Source organism: Zonotrichia albicollis, chromosome 30 (genome assembly GCF_047830755.1).
Source record: "Zonotrichia albicollis isolate bZonAlb1 chromosome 30, bZonAlb1.hap1, whole genome shotgun sequence".
Taxonomy (NCBI): Eukaryota; Metazoa; Chordata; class Aves; order Passeriformes; family Passerellidae; genus Zonotrichia; species Zonotrichia albicollis.
The window spans coordinates 2,024,598-2,038,091 of record NC_133848.1 but is presented as its reverse complement, the minus strand read 5'-3'; the positions used below and the strand labels follow the sequence as shown (position 1 = coordinate 2,038,091).

Below are 13,494 nucleotides of genomic sequence, written 5' to 3'. Positions count from 1 at the left end.
AGAGCAAAAGTTCTCTTCATCTATCTCTGAAATCATCTTCATCTGTCAATCACACAGCAGGGGCAGTGCTAACCCAGGTCTTATTGACTGAGCTGTCAATCACACAACAGGCACTGTTGGTACCTATGTGTGTGTCTTTCTACAGATCTTTGTCTTGCTGTTGTTCTCTATTTCTTCTTCTAATCGTACTTACCTGTAACATTTTTGAGTAAATTAACATCTTCAGAATTAAAGGTTTTAAGGTTAAATGGGCTAAGTTAGTGAAGTTAATGTTATGATGAGAGGTTTATGTTGAAGTAGATGTTGTATTAAAACCTTTGCCAAATTTCCTGGATTGTCTATATTTTGCCAGCAAAATTTTGTGTCATTTTGACCTCTGAGCTCAGTTGGTTAGAGCATGGTGCTGGTATAATTGAGGTTGTGGGTTCAATCGCTGTGTGGGCCATTCACTTAAGAGCTGGACTTCATGATCCTTGTGGGTCCCTTCCTAGCAAGAATATTCTTTGCATCTGCCCATGTTGACAATATCTGGTTGGTGTTTCTCCTGTGCACCAAACTCAAGTCAAGGATTACCCCCAGCATTTCAGTGTTCTGGGTGCACACTGCAAGCTCACAATGGCCTCTTGTTTTCCTGAGGCTCCACAGTGTCCCACTGGCCCCTTGCTTCCATGGGCCCCAACAGTGCCACAATGATCTCCTTGGTTCCACAACTTCCCACAGTGTCCCACTGGCCCCTTGGTTCCATGAGGATCTGGAGTGTCACACAGGTTTATGACATTTGTCCTTGCTGCCCCTCACATCCCCCTGCCCCACAAACAGCCCCAAGCCACCCATGAGGGACAGGCCCTGCTGTCCCAGGCTGGGCTCAGGGCTTGGCCTTTCTGCTTCCCCCAACCAGCCCAGACCTTGCTCAGCACTGCAGTTCCCTGCTCAGAGCCTTTGACTCCCTGCAATCCTGGCCTCAAGGATCTGCTCTCAGCAGTCCCTGGGGAGCCTTTGGCACTCCCTGCCCTCAGTGGGGCCCAGTGATGATCCAAGGGACTTTGAGTTTTGCTTCTGATTTCTTGAGCAGCTTCTTCAGCCTTCTCTCAGTGCCTGAGGGTCCTGGACTCAGCCCTAAATCTACTATGTGGCTTAATAAAATACAGAAAGCCCTCGGGGTCTCTTTCTTCCTTCAGGACGCCAGGGCTTGTGCAGCTGATTGGAGTCAGTTTGAAGTTGCATTAATAATGAAGATTTCAAAGTGCACCTCATGACTTGCTTTCTTTAATCAAGTGACTATTTTTAATTTTCAGTTTAAAGAAGAGCTGATAGAAGCATTCCTCAGGTGATGCTAATGCTGAATGTCTCCTTAGGAAGTCTGGCCACAGAGAAGAATGAGCCCCTTGAGGCTGACCCTGTTTGGACAAGCTGCTCCTCACCCCCAGCCTCACCATGTCTGACATGGCCCACCTGGCACTGACATCCCTGTGCCCTGCAGCAGAACCTTGTCCCTTAGCTCTGCAGCTCCATGTCCCAGCCCATTGCACCACATCCCACCTGCTCTCCTCAGGGCTGTACCTGCACACAGGCTCAGGAGAAGTTTTCCTGTTGGGAAGGAAAGAATGGAAAAGCCTGAGCAGGTTTCCTGAAAAACTAACCCCACTCAGGAACCACCTGCTCAGTCCAGGCTGCCTGGAATGGTGTCACCTTTCTAAAAGGGACAGTGTGAGCAGAAATGATCTCTGTAAGCAGAATTCTCTGAGTCTTGCAGCTGAATTCTCTGTCCCTGTCCTTTCCCTGGATCTCTGTTGCAGATGGAAGCTGCTGGTGCCGTCCTCACCTTTAACCTCTCTCTTGAATGCAAACAGATGTTCCCAGGTGTATTAAGCAGGATTTGCTCAATGTTTCTATAAAAATTTTGTGTTCCTCATGGAGTAAAGGGGCCATTTTGGCACTGAGAGGGTGACGTAGAAGCAAGGAGTCAATTGTGACCCTGGGGTGCCATGGAACCAAGGGGCCATGGTGACCCAGCAGGGCCACGTGGATCCAGTGGTCCATTGTGACAGTGTGGATCCAAGGAGACCATGGAGATGCCCCCAGGACCTCATGGAACCAAGGAGTCCATGGTGGCCCAGTGGGGCTGCATGGAGCCAATGGTCCATGGTGACACTGCCCATTCAAGGAGGCCATTCTGACACTGTGGAACCTCATGGAGCGAGGGAGGCCATTGTGACACTGAAGAACTTCATGGCACCAAATATCCATGGTGACACAGCAGGGCATCATGGGAACCAAGGAACCCCTGTTGGCAGTATGGAAACTCATGGAACCAGGGGCCCTTGTGGCACTGCAGAACCAACAGAGCTGCTGGACCTTGTCCCCTGGCCCTGCACAGCTCCTTGGGAGGCACGGCAGGAGCAGTGCCCTGGGAGCCTCGGGAATGCCCCTCTGGGATCCACAGCACACACTCCCAGGGGCTGGAATTGCAGTTCCCAACCAGGAAAAGATGTTCCTGCCTCTGAAGGCAAAGCTCTTAAGAAGGAGCCAAAAGCCAAGTGGAGCAAGATCTTACAGTGACATTTCACAGCCAGCCTTCATAACTTCATCCATGGTTGTTGTAGCTCGTGGATTGGGAATGAAATCAGGGCAGGGTCTTTTGTGGGAGCTGCCCTGGGTCAAGGGAGACACTCAGAGAGAAACAGAGCAGGGAAAGAAAGGCAGGAGAGAAAGGAGGGCACAAACACAATCAGCTGAGAAGGTGGCACTCTGAAAAACAAAACGGAACTGATAGAAAATAAATTGGACAGAAATCAATAATTCTTAAAAGGTTTATTTAATATTAAAACACATCCCACACACCCAGCCCCACACAATCCCAATCCCACTTCTCCAAATTTGGATGCCACTTCTCCCAATCTCCTTCCAACCCCATCTCACCCTGGAGGCTGTGAAATTGAAATATCTTGACGTGGGACTGAGCTTTTTGAGGTTGGAACAAGCCATTTTGAGGTGGGATTGAGGCTTTTTGGGGTAATATTGAGGTGTTTTCAGTGGGACTGAGTCATTCTGAGGTGACAGATCAATGCATTATGACTTCTGGACTGTAAAGATACGGAGAACACTGTCTGAAATCCCCCAAGAACCCACAAATTCCCCAGAATATATCTTTAAACTATAAATTCCACCTGAAATAGCTGTGAAATGGTGAGACCTTAGGCATCTTTAATCAATTACTTTCTTTTTAGTCCTATTTCAGGTGTTTTTATACGATAAATCCAGAGAAATTTAGAGCCAAACAAAAAGGATAACCAGCCCAATGTCTTCCCAACACAGATCACTGGGAATGTGGGTCACCAGGGCTCTGACCAACATGGGTTTTCCCATGAGGGCTGAAGCAGGAGCAGGGCACAAAGCTCTTCCCGCACTCGGGGCACTCGCAGGGCTTCCCTTACCGGTGTCTCCGTTGGTGACTGGTCAAGGCAGAGCTCTGGGTAAAGCTCTTCCCACACTGGGGACACTCGTAGGGCCTCTCCCCAGTGTGGATGCACCGGTGGGTGACGAGGTTGGAGTTGTGCTTGAAGCCCAACCTGCACTCAGGGCAGCGGAAGGGCCTCTCCTCGGTGTGCATCCGCTGGTGCTGGAAGAGATTGGAGCTTCTCCGAAACCTCTTCCTACACTGGGGACAATTGTAGGGCCTCTCCCCAGTGTGGATGTGTTGATTCCTGATGAGGGTGGAACTGTCGCTGAAGCCCTTGCCATGTTCCCCACACTCATAGGGCCATTCCCCAGTGTGGATCATCTGGTGCTGGATCAGGATGCTGCTCTGTCTGAAGCTCTTCCCACATTTCAAGCACTTGTAGGGCTTCCACCGATCATGAAGCTGCCCATGGTCCACCAGCTCTGAGCTCTGGCTGAAGCTCTGTCCACTTTCCTGGCTCAGGGTGGGTCTTTCCTCCTCAGAGCACGCTGGGCTGGCTTTGCAGCTCCTCATCCTGTGGAATCTCTGGGGATTTTCCTCCCCATTGGAATTCTGCACTGTGGAGTCACTCAAAATGGCTTTTTCCATGAGGTTCTGCTGTGGGGATTTTTCCTCCATGGTCTCCATCCTCAGTTCCTTCTCTGGGGGAGGAAGGACAAGGAGAGGATGGGATTTGCCTCCATGCCAGAGGGAAGGGGAAGGAAATTCCCCCAGTGCATCCCCAGAAGGACCGTATTGGCAGCAGGGTTGTCCTGCAGCCAGGGGCTGTACTGGGCTGGGAGATGGAGCAGGAGAGAGGTGAAAAGGGACACTGGCTTCCTCCTCACCTGCCTGGGTATCCCAGGGCTCCTTCCTGTTCATCGCAGCCTTCTCCTCCATCCAATCAATATTTGGGAATGGGAAATCCTGTTCTGAGAAGAAAACAAAGGGTGCTTACATTGTCTTTTGTTCCGGGGGCTGTGCTGGGCTGGGAGATGGAGCAGGAGAGAGGGGGAAAGGAGCACTGACTTCCTCCTCACCTGCCTAGGTATCCCAGGGTTCCTTCCTGTTCTTCGCAGCCTCCTCCTTCGTCCAATCAAGGTTTGGGAATAGAAAATCCTGGTTTGGGAAGAAGACAAGTGGTGAGTACATTGTCTTTTGAACTGGTATGAAGGAAAACCTAGGGGAAAGTCTAAGCGAGAATTACAATTTAGTAAGAAAATGAAGATCAAGGCAATGATAGAGAAAAACTGCCTTAAACTGACAGAGTCAGGATATAGCCTGACACCCTGTTGGTCAGGGTGGTGGCAGCAGTCCCATTAAATGGTGGCTTCAGTCCTGTTGGAGTGATGAAGGTGATTCTGTCAAAGCAGTGATCCTGTAGAAGGGTCTGGTCTTCCTCTGAAGGTCCAGTGGTGGTTATGGAGCTCTTGTCCTCTGGGAATCCAGTAGGCAAGCTGCTGCTGGTGTTGCAAGGCTCAGTTTATATCCAGGTAGAAATGCTTGGTTCTTCCCCCTGGGCAGAGCATCCCACAATGGGTGGTACACTGGAAAGGGACCAGTAGGAAATGGAATTTTATCATTCCTGCAGTGACACTCAATGGCCCATTCACAGAAGATATCTTCCCTGGAGGGCGTTATCAGGGGTGAGTCATGGAAGAGATAAAGAACACTGTCCCACATATTTATAGCAGTTTTTGAAGATGGTGATTGAAAACATGCATTTGGTTATGAAACCCCAAAGCGGATAGCCTTCAAGAAATAATGAGTTAAAACATGGAATGTGAAACATTTGAAAAAACATAGCATTTAGGAACCATATAGAGCAATAGATCAGCTAAAGCATGGAACACAATGACAAGAAGAGAGATAGGGATAGGGGAGTTGATGGGCTAAGCATGTTTAGAGCCAACAATGTCAAACTGACCCTAAGAGCCTTGCCAAGCCATGGGGACCAAGCCAAGTACACCGGGAATTGGCCATATTAGGACGGGAGTTCAAAAGTTTAAGGAGGAAGACTCATCAGGTGCCCCCTGCCCATGATGAAGGCCACCGGAACGACCACTGAAATGATCTTCAAAAGAGAAGTCTCCGCCCACGCTCTGCCCACACCATGCCTTCTATGAATATGCATGCAAGGCTATGATTATGCATGTGATATGATGTAACTCTATATTCAAAACTGTATAAAAGGCTTGCTTTGTCATGAGATACTTAGAAATCCCTTTTGTGATTTCTCCGACGCGTCGTAATAAAATACCTCCTGTCTATGCTGACTTAAATTGAGTCTCTTAGGCAGTTATTCTCGCCTTTTGGGGCAAAATTCGGCATCAGTTACAGCTTACATTGCAGCCTGAAAGAGTGGGGTAATCCCTGCTCACAGGATGAACTCCACCCCCCTTACCCAAACTGGCTCAGGTGTAAAACCCCCACCCTGGGAAGGCCACACACAGGGGACAATGTCACACTTGCCCTGCCCCAGGGGAGGTCTCTGTCCCTTGTCAGTCCCTTGCTGTCCCTCCTTTTCTCTTTCTTTCCATCTCTCTCTTTACCGCACATTTACTGTTCAATAAAATCCACTTTGGATTTGGTCTCGTTAGCACTTTACCTGAGGCAGAGGCATCCCTCTAACAATTTTCTTAACCAGATTGTGACATTATTTTGGCACAATGAGTTTAGGCACTGTTGTCTGACCTCAAGTGCCTTTGACAACAACATGGTTCCCTCCACTGAGGAGGTTGTGGTTCTCTCTGGAGGAACACTTGGAAACTTGCACGCAGCTTCCTCTGAGTGACTTATGGGAGAACTGATGAGGAAAATGGATGTTGTGGGTGCCCAGTATAACGAAAATATTTTGTTGTCCTTCCTTGAAAAGATGGTTAAAATCACTGGAGGAGAAGGAACAAATGATATCAGATTGATTTATAAAGTTCGTTTACTCCAAGGTGAGGAAAACAAGGCTGCTAAAAGTCCCACAAGAAGCCCAGCTCAATAGCTAAATTCCCAAATATCTCCTGAATTCCAAGGCTTGGGTTCTTTGCCAAATGTGAGAATCATTTTTCTCTTTGTCCCGTTCACCTTTGTGACAGCAACAGAGAGCTTCCCCTTCCATTTAATAATCTGTAATGGGCCATTGGAACCTGCCAGCAGCTGAGCTCGAGTTGTGCGGGAACTGATGAATCTTGGAATTGCCACAGAATTGCTTCTATCGTCAGTTTATTCATGTTTAGGAGTTGTTTGCATTTTCATCACATGTGACTTGTCGGAAAATCGAATATTCCTCAAAGTATTGTATGCAGAGTTAAGTTTGATTTCTGCCAACTTTATTTTCTCCAGTACCCTGGGGATGCTCAAGGGGTCTTTGTGCTTCTCTGCCTGGGGAATGCTTGGGAGGGGTTTGGGGGGGTTGTCCCTGTCCCTGTCACTCCAGGCTATTCCCCAGGGGCTGTCCCTTTCCCTCTCACTCCAGGCCATTCCCCAGGGGCTGTCCCAGTCCCTGTCACCCCAGGCCATTCCCCAGGGGGTGTCCCTGTCCCTCTCACCCGAGCCATTCCTCAGGGGGTCTCCATCATTCTCACCCCAGGAAATGCCTCGGGGGTCTCCCTCCCTCTCACCCCTGTGCCAGGGGGTGCTCGGGGCACTCTCTGTCCCTCTCAGCCCAGGGGACGCTCGGGGGTCTCTGTCCCCTCACCCTGGGGGATGCTTGGGGGTCTCCATCCCTCTGGCCTCAGGCAATGCCTGTGCAGGGCTGGGGACCAGGGGCTCTGTGTCCCTCTCACCGCTGAGGGTGCTCGGGGCTGGAGGGGCTCTCCGACCTTCTCACACCTGGGGAGGCCGGGGGGTCTCTGTCCCTCTCAGCCCTGCTGTGACCCCACCCAAACATCATCGGGGTCAGAGGGACAGAGACACCCTCAAACCCCCAGAACGGCAGAACCTGGGATTTGGTTTGGGGCTGAGGATTTAGGAAGGGGCGGGAATTGGGGCTGGGACTGGAGTTGGGACTGAGATTTGGATTAGAGCTGGGATTGGGGTTAAGGCTAGACATGGGATTGGCTTTAGGGCTGGAGTTGGGATTGGGTCTGGGGCTAGTCGAGTCTGGGACTGGGATGTGATTAAATACAGAGCTGGAGTGTGTCTATATGTGGAGTGAGACTGAGACCAGCATTGGGGTCAGGTTTGGGACCAAGCTTACCCAGAGCGGTACAGGGGGGATGTCACTGCGGGATGGTTTGGGGAAAATCCTGGTTTGGAGAAAAACAAGGTGTGAATGCCTTGTGCTGGGGATTCCTCTCACCCAAGTCCATCTCTACAATTCACCTAATGCCCATAAAATCCTCCAAAAATCAAGAGTGAATCAAAAAAAAGCCACCAGGAGTTCCCTCTTTCAAGTCTCATTCCTCTGGGGTTCTGGTGGTCCCCCATCTCAGGGCTGCTGGGGATCCCATGGGTCCTCGGCATCCCCCTTCTCCAGGGTCCTGCTTACGGATTCTGGGGGTTTTGGGTTCCCCCTCTCCACCCTCCCCCCAATCCAGCCACTTGGGGCTCTCCCCTCTCCCCACCATCCTACACTGGTTTAGGGCAAATTTGGGAGAAAACCTCCAAAAGAGGTTTCCTCTAGAAAGCAGATTCAAGCAGCTCCTCCCCCAGCTGGTTCAGGAAAATATTTCCTTGGAGAAAAGTGGAAAAAACCTCTTTATTTAACAGGCAAAGCATTCACCAACACAACAAATGAACAATATTAAACAATAAAACATAAAGAGGTTACAAACTCACAAAGTCCCCCTGTGGAAAGTAGCTCAACTCACTCAGTCTCTTATCAGTCTCTTATCAGTCGCCCCAGTGCTGGAAATTCCGTGGCCCAGGCCTGACCCAGTGGGCCACAGGTGCGAGCTGCGGGTGATGTTCTGGGTGTTCAGTCCAGAGCAGGTTTAAACAGCTCCAAAGAAAAAGAAAAAGAAAAAAAAAAAAAAAAGAAAAAGAAAAAGAGCAGTCCAGGGAACTTCTCTTCTTCAGTGAGCTAAAAACTAACTAATAGCAAAGGAGAGCTCTGTCCCGCTGTCTGTCTGTCCATCCTGTCCATCCAGGAGCCGTAATGTGGAGGAGTGCAGTTTCTGAAAAAGAGCTGCCCCTTCTTCTTCCTACACTTCACGCTCAGAACCAGCATTAAAGGTTGCTCGTGCCCAAGGCAACCACCCCTGGCAATGGGGCTCCATGGAGCTGCTCTCAGGAAAGACCCCTAAGAGCTGGGGAGTGCCCCAAAACTGCCTCAGAAACATGAGATACTCCAAAATCTCTTCAGGAATGTGGATTATTCAAGAACTCATTCAGTAATGGGCTCCCCCTCCCTTCATCATTCCCAAACTTTGGCGGTCTCATTCCAGACCCCAGCCCACCTCCCCAGTCCCAACCCCAACCCATCCCACCCCTCGTGGACATCATGACCCCCTTCCCAAGCCATATTTCCCCCATTTCCCACCTCCCAAACCCCATCCCACCCATCCTGCCCCACCTAATGCCCATGTCAAGCCTCCTGATTTGAAGGTCACTTTGCTCAATCCCCTTCCAACCCCATTCCACACCAAAGAGCTGTGGAATCCAGGAATTTTGGGGTGGGATTGAGTAGTTTTCAGTGGCATTGAGGTGACAGTTTGAACCCTCTTGTCTCTTTCAGTGCCAAGAAAGGGAAACAAGTACATCAAATACCCCCAAATTCTCCCAGTTATCTCCCTGAATCCCAGATTGCCCTGAAACCCAAGTAAAAAGTGAGGCTTTAGATGCCATTGATGAATTTATTGAGTTTTATCCCAATTTTCTCTGTTTTAAAGGGATGAAGATGAATCCAAAGAAAATTAGGGTCAAAACAAAAGAATATCCAGCTGCCTTTCCAATGCAGATCACCAGGAATGTGGATCGCCAGGGCTCTGACCAACGTGGGTCCTCCCATGAGGGATGAAGCTGGAGCAGTGCATGAAGCTCCCCCTGCAGCTGGGGCACTCACAGGGCTGCCCTTACCGGTGCCTCCATTGGTGTCGGGTAAAGAACGAGCGGTCTGAGAAGCTCTTCCCACACTGGGGACACTCGTAGGGCCTCTCCCCGGTGTGGATGCGCCGGTGGGTGACGAGGGTGGAGTTGTGCCTGAAGCCCATCCCGCAGTCGGGGCAGCAGAAGGGCCTCTCCTCGGTGTGAATGCGCTCATGTACAAGGAGGTGGGTGCTGGTGTGAAACCTCTTCTGACACTGGGGACACTCGTAGGGCCTCTCCCCAGTGTGGAACCTCTGGTGGACAACCAGGTCAGACCTGTGGCTGAAGTTCATCCCACATTCCAAGCACTCGTACGGCCGTTCCCCAGTGTGGATCCTCTGGTGGCAGATCAGGTTGAATCTCTTCCTGAAGCTCTTCCCACACTCCAAGCACTCATAGGGCCTCTCGCTGGCATGAAGCTGCTCATGGGCCACCAGCTCTGAGCTCTGGCTGAAGCTCTGTCCACCTTCCTGGTTCAGGGTGGGTCTTTCCTCCTCAGAGCACCCTGGGCTGGGTTTGCAGCCCCTCCTTGTGCGGGATTGCCGGGGCTTTTCCTCCCCATTGGGTTCCTGCACTGTGGAGTCACTCAAAGCGGCCTCTTCCATGAGGTTCTGCTGTGGGGATTTTTCCTCCCTGGTCTCCATCCTCAGCTCCTTCTCTGGGGGAGGAAGGACAAGGAGAGGATGGGATTTGCCTCCGTGCCACCCAAAAGGGGAAGGAGATCCCCCCAGTGCATCCCCAGCAGGATGGGGTTGGCAGCAGGGTTGTCCAGCAGCTGGGGGCTGTGCTGGGCTGGGAGATGGAGCAGGAGAGAGGGGAAAGGGGCACTGACTTCCTCCTCACCTGCCTGGGTGTCCCGGGGCATCTTCCTCTTCCTCCAAGCCTTCTCCTGCTCCATATTGCCAAGGTTTGGGAATGGGAAATCCTGGTTTGGGGAAAAACAAGGTGCGAATGCCTTGGGTTGGGGATTCCTCCCACCCAAGTCCATCACTTGAAGTCATCTGGTGTCCATAAAAACCTTCAAAAATCAAGAGTGAATCAAAAAAAGCCACCAGGATTTTCCCACTTCCAGTCTCTGGGGTTCTGGTGGTCCCCTGTCTCAGGGCTGTTGGAGATCCCATGGGCACTGGGGATCTCCCCTCTCCAGGGTCCTGCTTAGGGATGCTGGGGGGTTTTGGGGTCCCCTTCTCCAGCCTCACCCCAGTCCTGTCACTAGGGGCTCTCCCCTCTTCCCACCACCCTATCCTGGTTTAGGGCAAATTTGGGAGAAAATCTCCAAAAGCGTTTCCTCTAGAAAGCAGATTCAAGTGGCCCCTCCTCCAACCAGATCGAGAAAATATTTCCATGGAGAAAAGGGGAAAAAACCTGTTTATTTAACAGGCAAAGCATTCACCAGCACAAAAAATGAACAATATTAAAAAATAAAACCTCTTGCCTCTCCAAAAGAGATGACAAACTCAGAAAGTCCCTCCGTGGGCTGTAGCTCGGCTCACTCAGTCTCTTATCAGTCTCTTATCAGTCTCTTATCAGTCTGTTAACGGCCCCTCCAGCACTGGAACTGCAGCAGCCCAGGCTCAGCCTGGTGGGCCACAGGTGTGAGCTGCCAGTGGTGTTCTGGGTGTTCAGTCCAGAGCAGGTTTAAACAGCTCCAAAGAAAAAGAAAAACCACAGTTGGAGGAACTTCTCTGCCTCAGCGAGTTAGTTTTAACTAACTAAAAGCAAAGGAGAGCTCTGTCCTGCTGTCTGTCCAACTGCAGACAACTGATACCTTAGGTTTTAAATGTTTGCATTCTGTTTTGATGTGCAGCTTTTAGTTTTATATTAAGTGTTACTGGGATCTTTTCTCAGGGTGGTGAAGACACAACAATCCTGTTCTAGCTGGAGACTCAAGGACAATCTCTTAAAACTTCAGGCCCAAAGCATAAACAATGTGAAAAGAGGACAGCAGGCATGCAAGCAAGGCAGATGTAACTTCATCATTTGAAACTATTAATTGAGCAGTTAATTTCTATATACAAATGGACTAAAACTTCTTTAAATGTGAGATCTCATGACCAAGCCCTCTTTTGCTCCCAACTTGCAGACATCCAGGCAGAGCCACAGTTGTGGCTCCTCTGCTGCCAGGGTGTGGCCTTTAAAGGCACTTCAATAAAAATCAACTTTATTCCTCTTAACTCCATGTGGCCTCTGTTCCAGCTCCTTAAGGCATCACAACAGTCCAGGACCCGGAATGTGGAGGAGTGAGTGCAGCGTATGAAAACAAACTACTGCTCTTCCTCCTCCTCTTCGCTCTCAGAACCAGCATTAAAGGTGCAGAACTCATTTCTGGGCTAAACAGACCGATGGGGTACGAGCATCATAAAGTCACCCCAGGACACCCCTGTCAGGGTCAGGGGGTCCCGTCCCCGCCTCATCTCCGGGCTGCCGGGGGTCCCCCAGCTCCGGTATCGCCCCTTCCCCTCTCCCCGCCCCGGGGGTCCCCCGTTCCACAGCCCCGGCTCTCACAGGGATCCCCAAAACCAATGTCCCGCCCCGTCGGTACCGGGCCGTCCCCACGTGGACCCCCCGGGACCCTCCCGAGGGGAGATCGCGGCTCCTCTTCCCCGGAAAAGCTCCTCTTAGGGAGCCCGGAGATATCCGGGGCTCGAGTCCGGGATCTGCCGGCTCCGAACCCTCTCCAAAAAATCCTCCCGGAGACCCCTGGCTGGAGCCAAGGCGAGCTCGGCCTCCGCCCTCACCTGCGGCTCGGGGCTGGGGGCGATGCTCCCGGGGCAGGGGGTGCTGCAGGCTCGGAGTCCGGGCGCTGCGAGCGCCGGGATTCTCCCGCTCCCGCTCCTCCTGTCCCTCCCCTTCCTCCCGCATTTCCTTCGCTCCAGCCCGGACTCCCCTTTCCCACCGCTCTGCCCCGCGGCCCCGCAGCACCGGCTGCTGGGTGGGGGACCCCCCGATCGGCCCCAGGGCTGGGCAGGGGGCTCGGGGACCCCCCGGGGCGGATCCGTTCCCCCGGCCCGAGCCCCAAATTCCGCTCCGGGGCCGCCGGGCTCTGCGGGACCGCCTGGCAACCGGCGAGTCATCGGCGAGAAAGGCTCCGGTTGGCTGGAACTTGGTTAGCGCCTCCTCTGATTGGCTGGAATTGTGAAAGGCGCTGCGCCCTGCGGGTGTCCCCAAGAGCTGCGGAGTTGGGGCCGGAGCCTTTTCCTATTTCTTTCTCTCTGAGAACATTTCTGATTTATTTCTCTCCCTCACTCCTTTCCATTTCTTGTTCAGTACAATCCAAGTTCGAGCAGATCCGCAGGTTGCGTTCCCATGGTCTCATTTGCACCTTCACTCAGGTGTGAGAAGGTGGGAGAGCCCCCCCAGCCCGAGCACCCTCAGGGGTGAGAGGGACACAGAGCCCCTGGTCCCCAGCCCTGCGCAGGCATTGCCTGAGGCCAGAGGGATGGAGACCCCCCGAACATCCCCCAGGGTGAAGGGACGGAGACCCCCGAGCATCCCCTGGGCTGAGAGGGACAGAGACTGCCCCGAGCACCCCCTGGCAGAGGGATGAGAGGGAGGGAGACCCCCCAGGCATTCCCTGGGGTGAGAATGATGGAGACCCCCTGGGGAATGGCCTGGGGTGACAGGGACAGGGACAACCCCTCCAGCCCCTCCCAAGCATTCCCAGGGCATGAGGTACAGAGACCTCTCAAGCAGCCACTGAGCCCTGTGTTATAAATGAGAAGCTTGACTAGGCCAATATTCAAGCAGCAATCAATTTATTAATTAATATGGTAAAGCATGAGCAATACAGCGTTGGGTACGGTGGGGGAAGTTTTCCCTCCAACTGCACACTGATAATTGAGGGTTACAGGTATTTATAGGGGTACTCATCAGCTTTCTCAGCAGTTTCTATTCCCACCTTTTACTCATCAGCAGTTTCTATTCCCAATTTTTACATGCCAATTCTATACCTATTGTGAATTAATTTTTCTCAGGATGTATCCCAGAAAGGAGTATCCTCAGATGGTGGTGGTTCGGTTTCCGAAAGAAGGAAG

The 13,494-nt window shown here is 51.7% G+C and overlaps 2 protein-coding genes across 4 annotated transcripts; both read right to left on the bottom strand.

The window, feature by feature from the left end:
• Window positions 1-2,976: 2,976 nt before the first annotated feature.
• LOC141725671 (uncharacterized) lies at window positions 2,977-5,100 on the bottom strand. Of its 3 annotated transcripts, none has more exons than XM_074529641.1 (4): window positions 4,647-5,100; window positions 4,480-4,558; window positions 4,288-4,371; window positions 2,977-4,101 (listed from the first exon to the last, which is right to left on the bottom strand). In XM_074529641.1, exons 3-4 carry the CDS (start codon window positions 4,337-4,339, stop codon window positions 3,431-3,433), a joined length of 723 nt encoding a protein of 240 aa, XP_074385742.1. In that variant the 5' UTR covers window positions 4,340-4,371; window positions 4,480-4,558; window positions 4,647-5,100; the 3' UTR covers window positions 2,977-3,430. The 3 variants fall into 3 exon arrangements, with proteins under 3 accessions (XP_074385742.1, XP_074385743.1, XP_074385744.1); XM_074529642.1 differs by having other exon boundaries at window positions 4,288-4,366; XM_074529643.1 differs by lacking the exon at window positions 4,647-5,100 and having other exon boundaries at window positions 4,288-4,366; window positions 4,480-4,607.
• A 3,828-nt stretch (window positions 5,101-8,928) lies between these two features.
• LOC141725710 (uncharacterized) lies at window positions 8,929-12,524 on the bottom strand. The gene is made up of 3 exons (XM_074529735.1): window positions 12,199-12,524; window positions 10,304-10,385; window positions 8,929-10,118 (listed from the first exon to the last, which is right to left on the bottom strand). Exons 2-3 carry the CDS (start codon window positions 10,356-10,358, stop codon window positions 9,448-9,450), a joined length of 726 nt encoding a protein of 241 aa, XP_074385836.1. The 5' UTR covers window positions 10,359-10,385; window positions 12,199-12,524; the 3' UTR covers window positions 8,929-9,447.
• Window positions 12,525-13,494: the final 970 nt, after the last annotated feature.

Coding starts and splice junctions, on each gene's coding strand:
- LOC141725671 (XM_074529641.1), bottom strand. CDS start 4,339: ATGGAGGAGAAGGCTGCGATGAACAGGAAGGAGCCCTGGGATACCCAG. Junction 4,102..4,287: donor GCCCTGGGATACCCAGGCAG/GTGAGGAGGAAG, acceptor TTCCTCCCCCAG/AGAAGGAACTGAGGATGGAG.
- LOC141725710 (XM_074529735.1), bottom strand. CDS start 10,358: ATGGAGCAGGAGAAGGCTTGGAGGAAGAGGAAGATGCCCCGGGACACC. Junction 10,119..10,303: donor GCCCCGGGACACCCAGGCAG/GTGAGGAGGAAG, acceptor TTCCTCCCCCAG/AGAAGGAGCTGAGGATGGAG.